Below are 20,220 nucleotides of genomic sequence, written 5' to 3'. Positions count from 1 at the left end.
GGGGAGCAGGGGCTGCGTGGGGAGCAGGGACTGCGTGGGGAGCAGGGACTGCGTGGGGAGCAGGGGCTGTACGGGGAGCAGGGGCTGTACGGGGAGCAGGGGCTGTATGGGGAGCAGGAACTGTATGGGGAGCAGGGGGCTGTATGGGGAGAGCAGGGACTGTACGGGGAGAGCAGGGACTGTACGGGGAGAGCAGGGACTGTACGGGGAGAGCAGGGACTGTACGGGGAGAGCAGGGACTGTACGGGGAGAGCAGGGACTGTACGGGGAGAGCAGGGACTGTACGGGGGGAGCAGGGACAGTATGGGGAGCAGGGACTGTATGGGGAGCAGGGACTGTATGGGGAGCAGGGACTGTATGGGGAGCAGGGCCAGTACGGGGAGCAGGGACTGTACGGGGAGCAGGGACTGTATGGGGAGCAGGGGCTGTACGGGGAGCAGGGGCTGTACGGGGAGTAGGGACTGTATGGGGAGCAGGGACTGTATGGGGAGCAGGGACTGTATGGGGAGCAGGGACTGTATGGGGAGCAGGGACTGTATGGGGAGCAGGGACTGTATGGGGAGCAGGGACTGTATGGGAAGCAGGGACTGTACGGGGAGCAGGGACTGTACGGGGAGCAGGGACTGTACGGGGAGCAGGGACTGTACGGGGAGCAGGGACTGTATGGGGAGCAGGGACTGTACGGGGAGCAGGGACTGTACGGGGAGCAGGGACTGTACGGGGAGCAGGGACTGTATGGGGAGCAGGGACTGTATGGGGAGCAGGGACTGTATGGGAAGCAGGGACTGTATGGGGAGCAGGGGCTGTGTGGGGAGCAGGGACTGCGTGGGGAGCAGGGACTGTATGGGGAGCAGGGACTGTGTGGGGAGCAGGGACTGCGTGGGGAGCAGGGACTGTATGGGGAGCAGGGACTGTATGGGGAGCAGGGACTGTAATGGGAAGCAGGGACTGTATGGGAAGCAGGGACTGTATGGGGAGCAGGGGCTGTATGGGGAGCAGGGGCTGTATGGGGAGCAGGGGCTGCGTGGGGAGCAGGGACTGTATGGGGAGCAGGGACTGTACGGGGAGCAGGGGCTGTATGGGGAGCAGGAACTGTACGGGGAGCAGGGACTGTACGGGGAGCAGGGGCTGTATGGGGAGCAGGAACTGTATGGGGAGCAGGGGGCTGTATGGGGAGCAGGGACTGTATGGGGAGCAGGGGACTGTATGGGGAGCAGGGACTGTATGGGGAGCAGGGGGCTGTAGGGGGTGCAGGGACTGTATGGGGGCAGGGGCTGCGTGGGGGAGCAGGGACTGTATGGGGGCAGGGGCTGCGTGGGGGGCAGGGGCTGCGTGGGGGAGCAGGGACTGTATGGGGCAGGGGCTGCGTGGGGGAGCAGGGACTGTACGGGGGCAGGGACTGTACGGGGACATGGACTGTACGGGGGCAGGGACTGTATGGGGGGGCAGGGACTGTATGGGGAGCAGGGACTGTACGGGGGCAGGGACTGTATGGGGAGCAGGGACTGTATGGGGGCAGGGGCTGTATGGGGGCAGGGGCTGTATGGGGAGCAGGAACTGTATGGGGAGCAGGGGGCTGTATGGGGGGAGCAGGGGGCTGTATGGGGGGAGCAGGGGGCTGTATGGGGAGAGCAGGGACTGTACGGGGACAGCAGGGACTGTACGGGGAGAGCAGGGACTGTACGGGGAGAGCAGGGACTGTACGGGGAGAGCAGGGACTGTACGGGGAGAGCAGGGACTGTACGGGGAGAGCAGGGACTGTACGGGGGGAGCAGGGACTGTATGGGGAGCAGGGACTGTATGGGGAGCAGGGACTGTATGGGGAGCAGGGACTGTATGGGGAGCAGGGCCAGTACGGGGAGCAGGGCCAGTACGGGGAGCAGGGACTGTACGGGGAGCAGGGATTGTACGGGGAGCAGGGGCTGTACGGGGAGTAGGGGCTGTACGGGGAGTAGGGACTGTATGGGGAGCAGGGACTGTATGGGGAGCAGGGACTGTATGGGGAGCAGGGACTGTATGGGGAGCAGGGACTGTATGGGGAGCAGGGACTGTATGGGGAGCAGGGACTGTACGGGGAGCAGGGACTTACGGGGAGCAGGGACTGTATGGGGAGCAGGGACTGTACGGGGAGCAGGGGCTGTACGGGGAGCAGGGACTGTATGGGGAGCAGGGACTGTATGGGGAGCAGGGACTGTACGGGGAGCAGGGACTGTACGGGGAGCAGGGACTTACGGGGAGCAGGGACTGTATGGGGAGCAGGGACTGTACGGGGAGCAGGGGCTGTACGGGGAGCAGGGACTGTATGGGGAGCAGGGACTGTATGGGGAGCAGGGACTGTATGGGGAGCAGGTACTGTATGGGGAGCAGGTACTGTATGGGAAGCAGGGACTGTATGGGAAGCAGGGACTGTATGGGGAGCAGGGACTGTATGGGGAGCAGGGGCTGTATGGGGAGCAGGGACTGCGTGGGGAGCAGGGACTGTATGGGGAGCAGGGACTGTATGGGGAGCAGGGACTGCATGGGGAGCAGGGACTGTATGGGGAGCAGGGACTGTATGGGGAGCAGGGACTGCATGGGGAGCAGGGACTGTATGGGGAGCAGGGACTGTATGGGGAGCAGGGACTGTATGGGGAGCAGGGACTGTAATGGGAAGCAGGGACTGTATGGGAAGCAGGGACTGTATGGGGAGCAGGGGCTGTATGGGGAGCAGGGGCTGCGTGGGGAGCAGGGACTGCATGGGGAGCAGGGGCTGTATGGGGAGCAGGGGCTGTACGGGGAGCAGGGACTGTACGGGGAGCAGGGGCTGTACGGGGAGCAGGAACTGTATGGGGAGCAGGGGGCTGTATGGGGAGCAGGAACTGTATGGGGAGCAGGGGGCTGTATGGGGAGCAGGGACTGTATGGGGAGCAGGGGACTGTATGGGGAGCAGGGACTGTATGGGGAGCAGGGGGCTGTAGGGGGTGCAGGGACTGTATGGGGGCAGGGGCTGCGTGGGGGAGCAGGGGGCTGCGTGGGGGAGCAGGGGGCTGTATGGGGAGCAGGGACTGTATGGGGGCAGGGGCTGCGTGGGGGAGCAGGGACTGTATGGGGGCAGGGGCTGCGTGGGGGGCAGGGGCTGCATGGGGGAGCAGGGACTGTATGGGGGCAGGGGCTGCGTGGGGGAGCAGGGACTGTACGGGGGCAGGGACTGTACGGGGACATGGACTGTACGGGGGCAGGGACTGTATGGGGGCAGGGACTGTATGGGGGCAGGGACTGTATGGGGAGCAGGGACTGTACGGGGGCAGGGACTGTATGGGGAGCAGGGACTGTATGGGGGCAGGGGCTGTGTGGGGGAGCAGGGGACTGTATGGAGAGCAGGGGACTGTACGGGGAGAGCAGGGACTGTACGGGGAGAGCAGGGACTGTACGGGGAGAGCAGGGACTGTACGGGGAGAGCAGGGACTGTACGGGGAGAGCAGGGACTGTACGGGGAGAGCAGGGACTGTACGGGGGGAGCAGGGACAGTATGGGGAGCAGGGACTGTATGGGGAGCAGGGACTGTATGGGGAGCAGGGACTGTATGGGGAGCAGGGACTGTATGGGGAGCAGGGACTGTATGGGGAGCAGGGCCAGTACGGGGAGCAGGGCCAGTACGGGGAGCAGGGACTGTACGGGGAGCAGGGACTGTACGGGGAGCAGGGACTGTACGGGGAGCAGGGGCTGTACGGGGAGCAGGGGCTGTACGGGGAGCAGGGACTGTACGGGGAGCAGGGACTGTATGGGGAGCAGGGACTGTATGGGGAGCAGGGACTGTATGGGAAGCAGGGGCTGTATGGGAAGCAGGGGCTGTACGGGGAGCAGGGGCTGTACGGGGAGCAGGGGCTGTACGGGGAGCAGGGACTGTACGGGGAGCAGGGACTGTACGGGGAGCAGGGACTGTACGGGGAGCAGGGACTGTACGGGGAGCAGGGACTGTATGGGGAGCAGGGACTGTATGGGGAGCAGGGACTGTATGGGGAGCAGGGGCTGTACGGGGAGCAGGGGCTGTACGGGGAGCAGGGACTGTACGGGGAGCAGGGACTGCATGGGGAGCAGGGACTGCATGGGGAGCAGGGACTGTATGGGGAGCAGGGACTGTATGGGGAAGCAGGGACTGTATGGGGAAGCAGGGACTGTACGGGGAGCAGGGACTGTATGGGGAGCAGGGACTGTATGGGGAGCAGGGACTGTATGGGGAGCAGGGACTGTACGGGGAGCAGGGACTGTACGGGGAGCAGGGACTGTATGGGGAGCAGGGACTGTATGGGGAGCAGGGACTGTATGGGGAGCAGGGACTGTATGGGGAGCAGGGACTGTATGGGGAGCAGGGACTGTACGGGGAGCAGGGACTGTACGGGGAGCAGGGACTGTATGGAGACTGTGCATTAGTTTTGTGTACTATACTACCAAGTCTCAGGGTAATGCAAATGATTGGTGCGTATGCTTATTTGCATAATATTGGGAAAACAACACATATTGATTTACCATGCATTGGTTTGAAAGGGCTGGTTTGAAAGGGCTGGTTTGAAAGGGCTGGTTTGAAAGGGCCGGTTTGAAAGGGCTGGTTTGAAAGGGCTGGTTTGAAAGGGCCGGTTTGAAAGGGCTGGTTTGAAAGGGTCGGTATGAAAGGGCCTGTTTAGAGGGTCAGTTTGAAAGGGCTGTTGGCAAACAATAGAAATTTATGTCAATGTATTACATATGATCCACACCCAATACTATTTTATAAACACAGATTTATGCCTCAAAAATCAACACGAGAACCAACCTTTTAAGAAGTTAAATTTCATTTTGATAATTTTATGCAAATTACCAATTTAATATGCATAGTTTTGTAAACATGATGTGCTCAGTAGATAGAACGTATAAGCCGATTGATCAATCAAGACTGAAGCAAACTAGAAAGTATCAGGCTTCTCTAAAAAAACAGAAACACTGAAAATCAAGAAGATATGAAACAAATAACTTCGATCGAAACAAAATGACAATAACTAGAATGCAACTTACGTCATAACTGAGGCTTCTGTTAAGAATTTATGCGTTGTGTTCGTGTTGTCTTTCAAGGATTTAACTGCTACTTTTTGACCTCGATAGTCACCTTCCAATACATCTGTAACAAATATTTCAAGATTATGTATCAAAGAGAAACACTCAATAAGTTTATTAAGAGAAACATATAACTATTACAACATTCATTATAAATCTAGATTAAACAAGTAATTGTTAATGTCATAGTCCCCGTTAGAATTAGGGGAAAAGTTATTCATTCAAAAAAAGAAAGAAATATGCATTAAAAGCATAGTTAGTAATTGAGAGTGAATAATTGGCTTGTCTAGTATCAACAGAAATTAGATCTATTAAATGATGCTTCCAGAAATGTAATATATGGTCAGAAATTAAACAGGATATGCTATTCATGCATTTTTCGTATCCGAACTGAATTATGTATGATGTAAGTACCAAATTTGAACAAAAACTGACAAAGCATACATAAGATACAACATTTTCAAAAAACAAAATGACTGCCAGTCAGCCATCTTTGATCCAGTCACAAAACGAATCATCATAGAATGTATCCAAACATGTATGATGTATGTACCATATTTGAACATAAACTGACGAGGCATGCATAAGTTACCACATTTTCAAACCAGCTGTTAGCAATGCAATGCACATTTCAATTAAAGAACAGAAGATATCATTAGAAAATGAACACTATGTATAGTATCAAAGCAATGGGACTTGCTGTTTTCAATAAGAATTCAAAAATATCATTTTTCACCAAAAATGACAAAAACAATCACCAAAAGTAGATAATTCAAAATATCACCACGAAATTAACAAATCTGAAAGAGATCCACATGTAGTACCTGTATATGTAATATAAAAACAATGGGACTCGCGATTTTCAACAAGAAGTCGAAAATATCACTTTTTACCAAAAATGACAAAAATATTCACCAAAATTAGAGAATTGAAGATATCATCATGAAATGAACAAATCTGAGAGAGGTCCACATGTAACCCTATATATGTAATATCAAAGCAATTGGACTTGTAGTTTTTAACAAGAAGTCGAAAATATCACTTTATACCAAAAATGACAAAAATATTCACCAAAATTAGAGAATTAAAGATACCATTACAAAATGAACAAATCTGAGAGAGGTCCACATGTAGTACAGTAGAACGTCGATTATCCGTACTGTTAGGGGGACATGCTTTTTGTTCGGTTATGCAAACAGTTCGGATATGCGATCTTGTGTAGGCGTGCTCAAATTTACAGGCTCACGTACACACAAATTCTAACGCACATAACTGTAATGAAATCAAACAATAGTACATGTAGAGTACGTCATTATAACATTTTTATTTAATCAGTAATACATTGTAATAAAAATGTTGCACGCTGGAATGTTAAAAAATGTTTCAAAATGTCCGTAAAATGTAGCGATAATAAAGTTCCTTTGCTTCTTTCTTGGGAAAATCAAGTCCCGGAACAAAGTGAAGACGGATTTCTCTAAACGATCGTCATTGGCTGTTTTCATTATCTTTCGTTTCAGTCCTGCACTTGAATCCATTTTACTAGAAAAATCCAGCAGCTTTTGTTTTGCCTTGATATCGAATATCGTCGATTTAGCAACACATTACTCGGTAGATAGATTGCTTGCGGTTTCGCCACGTTCTAGTCGATTTATAATTGACACCTTCGCGTCCAAATCAAGCACACAGCGTTTGCGTTTCACTGGGGTAGCCATGCCAACGCTAGATAAAAGACGCTGATAAAGTAAACAGATGAAAGGTCGCTTCGTATTCGCTGTGTATAGATCGGCTCGATGTTACCAGATGGCTCATGGATTTTCGAATGGTAAACTGCTACAAGATGTCCCGATTTTATTGGATTCAGCAAAGTTTTTAACACCTAGAACGATTGACATAATAAATTGTTGTAAAAATCCAGGTTGGCTACTGTGATCACCAGACGTAAACACTTCGACGCTGAGAACCATCAAATGGCCCGCCAACTGTGGTCATTGGTTGCTGTTGTCTGCTGATAAACCATCAAAGAGGCACACCAAGGTTTTGTCGTTTTGTCACTCTTTTTCACTGCACTATTAAACTGGCGTCGCTTCTGTGGCAAGACATCCCAGAAGTTATTTTCTTTCTTTTTTTATTCCGAAAAGGATGTTACGTCTGATACTAGACATTAAAATTAAAAATCGGAAAAAACATGGGATCGGCTTATGGCCGCGTTACTTTGACGGCAGTGGAACCCCGTACAATTTTGCGGTGACTTACAACTTGGTAAAGTTAAGGATCTGACTGTAAACAGTGGAGAAGACATTTGATGAAGTTTGTGTTTTTAGGAAATTGTTTATTTTACAGGGGAACACTGGTGTTGCATAATAGGTAATTCGTGTCATTGTTTGCGCAGACACTGTAAACAATGAACGTACACGTGAAAGACGTCGGATTACATGTTGACAATAGCTTTATTGAAAGTGTTGCACCAGGAAATCACACAAGACGACTGTAGTATTTATTGTTCACAGTTGACTTTTGTATTATACGGAACACAGCCAGACCTGCATACAAACTTTGGGGGACACACAGTAGGTTCGGATAACCGAACATTTCGAATAATCGATGTCCGGATAATCGACGTTCTACTGTACATATATATGTAATATTGAAGCAATTGGACTTTTTAACAATAAGTCGAAAATATCACTTTTTACCAAAAATGACAAAAATATTCACCAAAATTAGGAAATTGAAAATATCATCATGAAATGAACAAACCTAAGAAAGGTCCACCCAAGGTACATATACATCAAGTATCAAAGCATTCAGGGTTGTAGTTTTCAAGAAAAAGTCGAAAAAGTAAAACATTGACATGGACGACGGACAATCACTAATATAATAAGCTCCGCTCGACAAAGTCAACAGCGGAGCTAAAAAACAAAATGGCTGCCATTCAGCTATCTTGGATTGAATCAGTAAACCACTGCATGTGCATATGTCCCAGATAAAGTACTAGACACATGCAAAGAATGAACAGATTTGGTCCACATGGTTCTAAAACCTGACTCCGAACGGACGGTTGGAAACCGAATCATAAGTTTCTTTTTCAAACTTCGTTTGATCGGAGACTAATAAGTAATGGATGGATGGATACAAACTAATGAGGCACAATCTTGAAAAATTTACATAATTATTTTTATATCCAAGAAATATTTTCCTTTTTCCAATATATGGGGTATAACTACATAAATCAAGTATGCAAAACGATAGAAAACTAAACACTGTCTTACCTCCAAAATTTCCTTTTCCTATTTTTCTGCCAAGTTTTAATTCTGTTTTAGAAATAGCCCATCCGGCTAAAAAAAAAAAGAGACAAAAAATATTATGAGGATACCACAAAGTATGTACAAGGGCAGTACAGTGATTGTATCAGCGAACACGTGGCTGAGATTGATACATTCCTGTACTTCCTGAGTGCATACTTGTAATAATGTTTTGAATAAAATGTATTAAAGGTTGATTTTTTAGCAACAAAACATTTCTGCATCCTACCATATGTGGTGCACTAGTACACAAAACAAACATGTACGATGACAAAAAGCAAAAGCTACTTTTTTTTTTTTGCCTAAGTTTATTAAAATACAGTATTGCCATACCATCTTCAAAAGCCTTGGAATCCACAGAAAACTCCATTCCTCCTTGTTTTGGAAGAGGCTTGATTAAAGATGTCACTAAACCATCAGCATCACCTTCATAATGCTGCCAAAAAGAAAACAAAAATTGGGTTCTAAAACAGTGAAATATGAAGTGGAATCCAAAATGCAGCAATCCTACCAAAAGTAGCAAGTTGAGAATACCGATCTGAATGTGAATCCGATCTGAATGTGAATCCGATCTGATTGTGAATCCGATCTGATTGTGAATACTGATCTGATTGTGAATACTGATCTGAATGTAAATCCAATCTGATTGTGAATACTGATCTGAATGTAAATCCAATCTGATTGTGAATACTGATCTGATTATGAGTACTGATCTGATTGTGAGTACTGATCTGATTGTGAGTACTGATCTGATTGTGAATACTGATCTGATTGTGAATACTGATCTGATTGTGAATACTGATCTGATTGTGAATACTGATCTGAATGTGAATACTGATCTAATTGTGAATACTGATCTGAATGTAAATCCAATCTGATTGTGAATACCTATCTGATTGTGAATACTGATCTGATTGTGAATACTGATCTGATTGTGAATACTGATCTGATTGTGAATACCTATCTGATTGTGAATACCTATCTGATTGTGAATACTGATCTGATTGTGAATACTGATCTGAATGTGAATACTGATCTGAATGTGAATACTGATCTGAATGTGAATACTGATCTGATTGTGAATACTGATCTGAATGTAAATCCAATCTGATTGTGAATACCTATCTGATTGTGAATACTGATCTGATTGTGAATACTGATCTGATTGTGAATACTGATCTGATTGTGAATACTGATCTGATTGTGAATACTGATCTGAATGTAAATCCAATCTGATTGTGAATACTGATCTGATTGTGAATACTGATCTGAATATGAATCCGATTTGATTGTGAATACTGATCTGAGTGTGAATACTGATCTGATTGTGAATACTGATCTGAATGTGAATCCGATCTGATTGTGAATACTGATCTGATTGTGAATACTGATCTGAATGTAAATCCAATCTGATTGTGAATACTGATCTGATTGTAAATACTGATCTGAATGTGAATACTGATCTGAATGTGAATACTGATCTGAATGTGAATCTGATCTGATCGTGAATACCAATCTGATTATGAATACCAATCTGATTTTGAATCCCAATCTGATTTTGAATCCCAATCTGATTTTGAATCCCAATCTGATTTTGAATCTGATTTGATTTTGAATCTGATTTGATTGTGAATATCAATCTGATTGTGAATACAGACCTGATTGTGAATACAGATCTGATTGTTAATTCGATCTGATTTTAAATACCAATTTAATTTTAACTTCAGGTTGGTCACAAATACATACATACCTCAACAAGTTTTGTTAAAGTTTCAAAAAATACAGTTTCGTCAATTGTCATCTTGTTCTTTCTGTATATAATTCTGTAGTGTTCCACTTTATTTTCGAAACACACACACAGTGTATAATCCCCTTTGTAATTTGTACTCTCTCGCACCAAAAACAAACCATCACTTCTTGGATGCAGTAACTTTTCAGCTTGTTCTCTCGTTATGTTGCCGTGAAACCACCTGTAATATACAACATTTTGGAATGATAAACTGATGAAACTGAATGGTAAGAGAGTGGAGAACGTTGTTCCACTGCTACATGAGTGTTTGGGTCATGGAGGTACTTGGTTTAGACAGGTTGCTGGATTACACAGAGTTTGGTTTAGACAGGTTGCTGGATTACACAGAGGTTGGTTTAGACAGGTTGTTAGATTACACAGAGTTTAGTTTAGACAAGTTGCTGGATTACACAAAGGTTGGTTTAGACAGGTTGCTGGATTACACAGAGGTTGGTTTAGACAGGTTGCTAGATTACACAGAGTTTGGTTTAGACAGGTTGTTGGATTACACAGAGGTTGGTTTAGACAGAGTTTGGTTTAGACAGGTTGCTGGATTACACAAAGGTTGGTTTAGACAGGTTGCTGGATTACACAAAGGTTGGTTTAGACAGGTTGCTGGATTACACAAAGCAGGGTTCTCCACGGTTTGAAAATTAAACAGGGCACGCCAATGTGAAGTGGGCGTGGCACATTTGAAACATGCATCATTGGCAAGGATGTTCAAAAATGGAAACCAAAAAATCTATTAATCTACATATTATTACATATGCATAATATATATTTATTATTACAAAATGAATAGGGATTTTGAAGAGCTATTATTAAGTAAACGTCAGCACGTACAATCAGCTGATTTTAGCTGCACGATTCCTCAAGCGGCGACATCAGTTGTTTACAAGTAATGATCGCGTTCAGAAAAAGACGTAACAAGTTTGTTAATTTATTTTCCCAAATAGATCCATACATGCTTTATTTAATTTTTAGCAAAAATTTATATTTATGATTTATATTAATTTGGACGAAGCAAAATAAAATGTATGTCGCACAAACAGAATACACAATAGAAGATTTTCGATCTGCAGTTAACAGTTACTATCAAAAATAATAGAATTAGGTATAAAAAAACAAAATACATACTTAAAAGAATAATTTTCATTCGAATCGAAAGTTTGTTGATGTCTGCTTCGTTGAAAACAGCTATGATCCGGAAACAGTTCATTTTACTGTGTGCACCTGATACTATGTAACGATGCTTTTGATTGGCCAAAGCCACGCATTGACGCGAAAAACAACCAATCAGAATATTTGTTCCAAAAGAACACAAGTAAATTTATTTCCTCCACTTATGATGTGAGTTGAAGGCATAGCCGTTTTACCGGGCTTTTTAAATCGTGATTTATAGAAAATTCAACTTTAAATAGTGACATTTAAATATAAACATTTACATGTTCAAGCAAGCATTCATGCGGACTTCTTGGTGATCAGCAATGTCTGTGATGGTACGTCGGCTGCGCTGGTCGTTTACCGACCATGCAAGTGCATAGCTGCCCGGTTGCTGCCTTTGTTCCACTCGGCGGTGACGATGTTGCCGCTACCTAGTCACGGCGTGAACTTGGTTTTAACCATAGACCTTATGTTTAACGAATGGTTTTACCGATAACGATTTTATATATTTGACGTCACCCTGGCAGTAAAAATATGGGTACGGTAATGCACTTTTCTAGGCCACATGTTCATTTTTAATCGTGTTGAATAAACTTTTTGTTTGGTGGTGTTATTACCTCACGGTGACCTGCTACGATAACAAACCGGAATTTTCACAGTTGCACCTTAAAACAATAAACCAGTTACCCTGAGCACAATGAATCATCTTCGGAAGACAATGAGTGTTGGCCTGTTTTGTAATGTCTGTGATGGTACCTCGGCTGCGCTGGTCGTTTACCGACCATGCAAGTGCATAGCTGCCCGGTTGCTGCCTTTGTTCCACTCGGCGGTGACGATGTTGCCGCTACCTAGTCACGGCGTGAACTTGGTTTTAACCATAGACATTATGTTTAACCATGGAGGTAGAAAAGAGAAGGAGTGAGGACGCTATTTAAGCCCATGTTAATCTTATAAACATCCTTTGTCTTCGCTCTGGTTAAGCCACTTATTGTTTTTGTTTAGAAGTCGTTTTATCTACATGATGATAGCCGCTTATTTACACAAGAAAACGAGAGTAGAACTGAAAAAAAAAATTCCGTTTAAACATCGTCTATAAAATTGAATGCGCAAACCATAAATAAAAGAATTGTGCATGCGCAATAACCTTTATCGGATCACAAAGGTCATTTCACACTTGTAGGTACCGGAAATTCTGCATACGGACGCCACCAAGATGTGTGATTACTTCTTTTCTGATATTTTTCATCGCAATAGTCGTCCAACTTTGGACATTGATTAAAAAAATCCCGCAAATTTCCGCAGTGAAATTTAAATATACATGATAAGATTATAACAGGATGTTTTGACTCGTCATTTTTCATTGGTGTGCAGAACTGTGCAGATGTTTAAAATTGCGCATTTTGTTGTAATAGATTTCGGGCGTTGAGTACACTCAGCGTACGTCTTTCACTGCATTCTGTATTATTGTTATCTGTTTGGGCATGCGCAGTGCGTTGAGAATCTTCGTGAAGCTTCCGAATACAGCCGAAACACGTAAGCCGATTAACTGTGACATTGTACAGCGTGTTTGCAAACTAATTACATTGTGTATGTGAGTAAACAAATCCAAAGCATCATGAAACCAGCGGAAACAATAGCGTCATCACTCCTTCTCTTTTCTACCTCCATGGTTTAACGAATGGTTTTACCGATAACGATTTTATATATTTGACGTCACCCTGGCAGTAAAAATATGGGTACGGTAATGCACTTTTCTAGGCCACATGTTCATTTTTAATCGTGTTGAATAAACTTTTTGTTTTTTGGTGTTATTACTTCATGGTGACCTGCTGCGATAACAAACCGGAATTTTCACAGTTGCACCTTAAAACAATAAACCAGTTACCCTGAGCACAATGAATCATCTTCGGAAGACAATGAGTGTTGGCCTGTTTTGTAATGTCTGTGATGGTACCTCGGCTGCGCTGGTCGTTTACCGACCATGCAAGTGCATAGCTGCCCGGTTGCTGCCTTTGTTCCACTCGGCGGTGACGATGTTGCCGCTACCTAGTCATGGCGTGAACTTTGTTTTAACCATAGACATTATGTTTAACGAATGGTTTTACCGATAACGATTTTATATATTTGACGTCACCCTGGAAGTAAAAATATGGGTACGGTAATGCACTTTTCTAGGCCACATGTTCATTTTTAATCGTGTTGAATAAACTTTTTGTTTGGTGGTGTTATTACCTCATGGTGACCTGCTGCGATAACAAACCGGAATTTTCACAGTTGCACCTTAAAACAATAAACCAGTTACCCTGAGCACAATGAATCATCTTCGGAAGACAGTGAGTGTTGGCCTGTTTTGTAAACAATTCTTTGTCTGGGACCATGCAGGGCGCACAGGAAATATAACAGGGCGCTGACAATTTACACCCCTTTCACCCCTTAATTACACGAAGAACTGCAGTCAGATGTTGATAAGTCGTTACAATTGGTCAGGCAGTTTGTTTTGAAATTTACTTCATCTGTTCAAAATGTTGGCAACAACCCGGTAATTATCAAAGGCTTGATTGACAGGTCAACAACAACAAAATTAAAATGTAGCAAGGCTTGTTCATTTCGATAGACACCATGGCGACGCTACTAAAATTTAAAAGTTCCGTCAGTTGAGTTTCATGTCAGTATCCAGGCAACTATTATAGGTCGTTGCAATGGATAAGCAAGGTGTGGAAAAACCTGCTGTAATAAGAGAGAGGGTAGTTCAGCTTTATTTGGGAGCAATGTCTTATTCAATATTTAAAAAAAACTGTTTTAATACAAGACAGCAGCACCTACATAAACTAAGCCAGTAACACATTCCTTGTATACAAATTTTTATCTTTTTTTAATGCTTTTTTGTTCCCTTACTTTTTGTGTAGTTGTTTTTCTTTTACTAATATCTGATTTGTAACCCTTTTCATCCCCTCCGGGGGATGTTGTGTGTTAATAAATAAATAAAATTCCGAGATCGGTCGACAGAGCGGTGTTTCGAAAAAAACAGATCACACTATTGTGAAGCGATACATCGCAACTGGTAGCATTCTTCCTGGGAAACGTGGTGCTTGTCAAGTCGTCCACAATACATGTAGCCTGGACAAGCTTCATATACACACACTGCTTTTTTCGATTTCCTGCTTCCTTGTGTCCTCTATGGCAATGTGCACACGTTGCTTCGACAACGTTTAATCTCGGTAAAGCTAACAGGGGTAGCGGCAGGGGTGGCGACTTTAAGTCAGTCAATTCGCGTTCAACCGAGATCTTTACTTGTGAAAGTGTGTCCAACTTGTCAGTTAATTCATTCTCCCGATCCTGTAACGATGGGGCTTTGTACGTCGGAATTGTTGCGGGTGTTACCCTGTTGAAATTATCGGTGACAAAGTCAAGTCTACGCTTTCGCGACATCGAAGTGTCGTTGTCGGTGTCTACGTATTCTTTGGTCTCAGAGGACTTTATCGCTGGGCATTTCCCGTCCACCGCGTGTATTTGTAATTTCAGTGTCCCACTTTTTGAGCGCACTATGTTGTCAGTGAGTAGAAGTTTAAATCGGTCATTCCGTGGTAAATCCAGCTTTTGGGTTTCATCATCGAGTACTTAAATGCGTGTTGCTCCCATCCGACCGAGGTATTTGATTTCTCTGGTGATTAGCCCAACAAAATCTTCGAAAGACATCTGGTGTAACCGAGTTTCAGTGATGTAAATTGGGGTGATTCGTACACTTCCATAGTACATATAATGTACTTTGATTAACATCTCCGGCTCGCGAATTTCCATCATCTTGAATTTGTCTGGCACAACTGGCAACCTACATGTACCTTCCGCATGTGTGGGAACGATCTGGGAATATTTGTTCTGTTATGCAAATTAGCAATAATTGGCTAATCAGTTTATTTGTACTGAGCCGCCGTGGTGTCTATCGAAATGAACAACTTTTGCTACATTTTAATTTTGTTGTTGTTGACCTGTCAATCACGCCTTTGATAATTACCGGGTTGTTGCCAACATTTTGAACAGATGAAGTAAATTTCAAAACAAACTGCCTGACCAATTGTAGCGACTTATCAACATCTGACTGCAGTTCTTCGTGTAATCAAGGGGTGAAAGGGGTGTAAAGAGGACGCCAATTTCAGATAACAGGGCGCCCTGTAAAAAACCCTCGTGGAGAACCCTGCAAAGGTTGGTTTAGACAGGTTGCTGGATTACACAAAGGTTGGTTTAGACAGGTTGCTAGATTACACAGAGTTTGGTTTAGACAGGTTGCTAGATTACACAGAGTTTGGTTTAGACAGGTTGCTGGATTACAGAGGTTGGTTTAGACAGGTTGCTGGATTACACAGAGGTTGGTTTAGACAGGTTGCTGGATTACACAAAGGTTGGTTTAGACAGGTTGCTGGATTACACAAAGGTTGGTTTAGACAGGTTGCTGGATTACACAAAGGTTGGTTTACACAGGTTGCTGGATTACACAAAGGTTGGTTTAGACAGGTTGCTGGATTACACAAAGGTTGGTTTAGACAGGTTGCTGGATTACACAAAGGTTGGTTTAGACAGGTTGCTAGATTACACAGAGTTTGGTTTAGACAGGTTGCTAGATTACACAGAGTTTGGTTTAGACAGGTTGCTAGATTACACAGAGTTTGGTTTAGACAGGTTGCTGGATTACACAAAGGTTGGTTTAGACAGGTTGCTGGATTACACAAAGGTTGGTTTAGACAGGTTGCTAGATTACACAGAGTTTGGTTTAGACAGGTTGCTGGATCACACAGAGTTTGGTTTAGACAGGTTGCTGGATTACACAGAGGTTGGTTTAGACAGGTTGCTGGATTACACAGAGGTTGGTTTAGACAGGTTGCTGGATTACACAAAGGTTGGTTTAGACAGGTTGCTGGATTACACAAAGGTTGGTTTACACAGGTTGCTGGATTACACAAAGGTTGGTTTAGACAGGTTGCTGGATTACACAAAGGTTGGTTTAGACAGGTTGCTAGATTACACAAAGGTTGGTTTAGACAGGTTGCTAGATTACACAGAGTTTGGTTTAGACAGGTTGCTAGATTACACAGAGTTTGGTTTAGACAGGTTGCTGGATTACACAGAGGTTGGTTTAGACAGGTTGCTGGATTACACAGAGGTTGGTTTAGACAGGTTGCTAGATTACACAGAGTTTGGTTTAGACAGGTTGCTGGATTACACAGAGGTTGGTTTAGACAGGTTGCTGGATTACACAGAGGTTGGTTTAGACAGGTTGCTGGATTACACAAAGGTTGGTTTAGACAGGTTGCTGGATTACACAAAGGTTGGTTTACACAGGTTGCTGGATTACACAAAGGTTGGTTTAGACAGGTTGCTGGATTACACAAAGGTTGGTTTAGACAGGTTGCTGGATCACACAGAGAGGGAATATTTACAAAATTAACACCTTACAAATAAAAATCATACTTACGGCATAGCGCTAATTTTGACATTTTCCCTTTTTTGTACATAATTTTTGGGAATTAATCCTTCCCTGCCACCTTTCCTTGCTTTGTACCAATTTGGATCCTAAAAGAACAAAAAAATACGAAATATTGACAAGACACTAATAATACATTGAAACACCTGGATTGTTACTTTGATGCAGACTAATTTTATGACTCCACATGACACAAGTGATTTGTATCGCAAAAGTCTCTGTAAACATGTCACCATCAACGGCTGTACATTGTATGTACAATCAATCTCTATCCGATAGTTGAAAAAAATGCATCCTTAACAATTTCAGTAAGTTTAATATTTAATTCATATGGGCCAATAATATTAACGCATTAATTTGGCTAAAAAAACAAACAGAATTCGGTCAAATTATCGGCCAATATCAAAAATACTGATAAACAACTTTTTTCAAATTTGTCAGAATACTGTTAATATAATATTTCTATAAGGTCAATTAAATTGCAGTTCTTACATCTGAACTTGTTTCCATGGAAACAATGACTTTCCTCACAGCATTAAACTGTGGTGGCTTTTGTTGTGAAATTATGGTACGTAAATGTTGAACAACAACACTATTAAACCTAGGTTGCCTGTATCTCTATATTTGGTTAACTGTTAATTAAAGTTTGAAGTACTGTACTAAAATTGGACGGTAAACAAAAATAAAACATGTTGAAGGAATTTGGGTGTGGTCATTTTTGTGACTCGATGACATCATCGTACTACAATTTTTTTCTTCTTTTGCTAATCACAAAAAAAGAATGTCTGTCCCATGTTACTATCCATGACCATCAAGAAGCATTCAGTTTTCAAAATAGAACTACCTTAAAAATAGTTTATTTGCATATCACATAGTTAGATACATGTATATATATATGAGCAGGAACTGAGAGGACTGAAATTCACTAAGAATGGGTGTTGTGTCATTGCATTGATAGATGGAAAGAGGAAGAGATTTTATAACAAGATGACCTTATTTGAACTTTTAATTTACAATAAGATATGCGTGACTAATAAGATTCGATCTATGTATACACAGTGTATCATTTCAACAAGACATCAGTTTTCCTGATAACACCCAAATAACACGAACATGTGTTCAAATGGATAACGGAACTGAAAGTGGCAGGCCTATTTTTTTAAGCCATCCATATTTATGACTTTCAAGTTTATTAGTTATGAATTATTCATTATTTTTTTTTCATACAGACTGTCAACATTTCTCAGCAAGGTTCAGAAATTTAGAATAACATAGTTGAACTCTGGTGACCTTGCCCTTTGTTATATAATATAATTCCCTTTATCATAGTTTGTTTCAATATAAATATGCATTGTCATTATTAATTTTGAATACAAACAAGTTTTGAGGTTGAACCAACAGTGGGGAATCAGTCTACCGAATGTCCTTTAAAGATGTAAATATCTTACAAAAACATTGGTGCCTTATTTGTTTAATTATTTTAAGGGACATAATTTCTAGCTTTATTCAAAGTAATTCAGATGCCTCATCGCAAAAAAAAAAAGTGCTGCATTTAGACGTGAATAGATTCATAAAACATGCAAGATAACAGAAAATCTTAGCTGGCTTTTGTCCAAGTATTTTGTACAGGTGTCTGTCAAAAATTAATGATTCACTGAGACAAATATGAACTGCCTTATTGTGTGACTACTGTATTATATGAAAAGTAAAAAAAAAAAAAAAACCTTTATGAATAGCTATCATATTCCAAGCTCTGCTTTGTATGCAAATCAACTTAAATAGTTAGTTGGTGTCCAGTGGAGGGAGAAGTCAACAGTACTGTTGCCTCCTGAGAATCTACATCTTCAAACTCTGCAATCTTTGAAGTGCGTTTTTAAACCAGTATTATAAAAACTCTATCATTCTGTTTTAATAGCTGAAACATATTCCTGTGAGTTTTCATTTGTCGAATGAACTGTTTGTCAAGTACAGAATACATATATTTTAGAACAATTTTCTTTTTAAAATGTGGATGAAATGTTTTGCTTTTTTATGTATTTTTTATGTATTGTTTTTGATTTGATAACTTTCAACTAAACAGATTTTCTATTAGCTTCAGATCTTGATCAAAGTTTGGCACTGAGTTCATAGGAGTGCTTATATTTATTTTCTTGTTTTCTGTAAAGATTTTATTGGAAGGTTTGCAAATGTGTATCAGACTGTGCAATCTCTCCATGAGTTGGTTTTGAAACCGAGTATGGGATTCTGAGATACATTACCAAGGATATTATTACAAGATAAATTATTTGCTTCATTGAACACATACAACAATGCATATTTCCACTGAGATCAGTGACCTTTGATGTGTATCACCAGTGATCAGTCAAGTAGAAACAGTCAAAATATTTTATCAGATTTTCTCAATTTTTGCATAATATTTTCACACAGGACGTCTGTTGTTCAAACTCACGGAAGACTTTATACTGATGAATAAGGTGACCAAGTTTGATAAAGTTTGGAATAGAATTAGTAAAGTTATTATGCACACAATAACAATTATTAACGACGACGACGACAACAACAACGACAGACAAAATTTTTCCCTTAATATACCTTTCCCTTCCATCTTTGATGGTACGGGCAAGGTAAAAACTGCCAAAAATACAACAACACATAATACTCATACAAGATTTGCATATCAGCTGATTGTCAACTGCAAGGAGGAAATGACCTGTTTGTGTTGCGCTCAACAGCATTTTGCAAACCCAAACATGCATTATGAAAACACATTACGTACGGTTTCAACCATCATTTATTCAACTTTCATTTCAAGGCGCTTGAATGGCAAGCAATACGATGCACTGTCAATGTGTACTATAAAGCAACGCAGGATTTACTAAAACATATGCTAAAAAGTTAAAATTAACTTTGGAGGAAGGAAACAAAGAGTTAGAACATTTTTGTATTCCGGAAGTGATTTTTTGCATGAATAGAGATGATAATACTAAGCTACTGAAAAAATGTAGGGGCAACTATGTTTTTATTGGGGGGGGGGTGTGTCCATCTCGAATTAACAAATAATTACTGAGCATAACTACCAAGTTGTTGTACATATAACAGAAGATATAAGATCATAAAACACACGCACACACCATCCTCACTCCTCATTCCGAAGATGGTTTCTTCATAGAAGCCACAAATTAAACCAGGTTGGGTAATCAGTTGTCATGACAACAGGATTTAAACGCGACATGAATGAAATCTTTTCTGGGTGATGCATACCCGTATGAATAACTTTACATATAAATTAAAGTTAAGTGTAGGTAACATTTAGTGATTAGCCCAACAACAATGCAGCATGGGGTCAAAGGTCAGATTTACAGCAGCGCATGTCAAACAGCATACATATAGATGCCAATGTTAGGACAGAATCCAGTAATTTGTGT

General features: G+C 42.7%; 1 protein-coding gene across 1 annotated transcript in view; it reads right to left on the bottom strand.

Moving 5' to 3' along the window:
* LOC102804153 (tyrosine-protein kinase CSK-like) overlaps nt 1–20,220 on the bottom strand; it is a 35,458-nt gene that overhangs the window by 5,105 nt on the left and 10,133 nt on the right. The window contains exons 4-8 of the mRNA XM_085507063.1: nt 16,787–16,884; nt 10,117–10,336; nt 8,700–8,802; nt 8,334–8,399; nt 5,026–5,128 (exon numbers count right to left, since the gene is read on the bottom strand). Coding sequence (XP_085363189.1) covers nt 5,026–5,128; nt 8,334–8,399; nt 8,700–8,802; nt 10,117–10,336; nt 16,787–16,884 — 590 coding nt within the window. The remainder of the gene's footprint in view (nt 1–5,025; nt 5,129–8,333; nt 8,400–8,699; nt 8,803–10,116; nt 10,337–16,786; nt 16,885–20,220) is intronic.

This window comes from Saccoglossus kowalevskii, chromosome 13 (genome assembly GCF_978046115.1).
Source record: "Saccoglossus kowalevskii chromosome 13, keSacKowa6.1, whole genome shotgun sequence".
Lineage (NCBI taxonomy): Eukaryota > Metazoa > Hemichordata > Enteropneusta > Harrimaniidae > Saccoglossus > Saccoglossus kowalevskii.
Note: the sequence above shows the minus strand (reverse complement) of the source record. Positions and strands in the feature narration are given on the sequence as shown.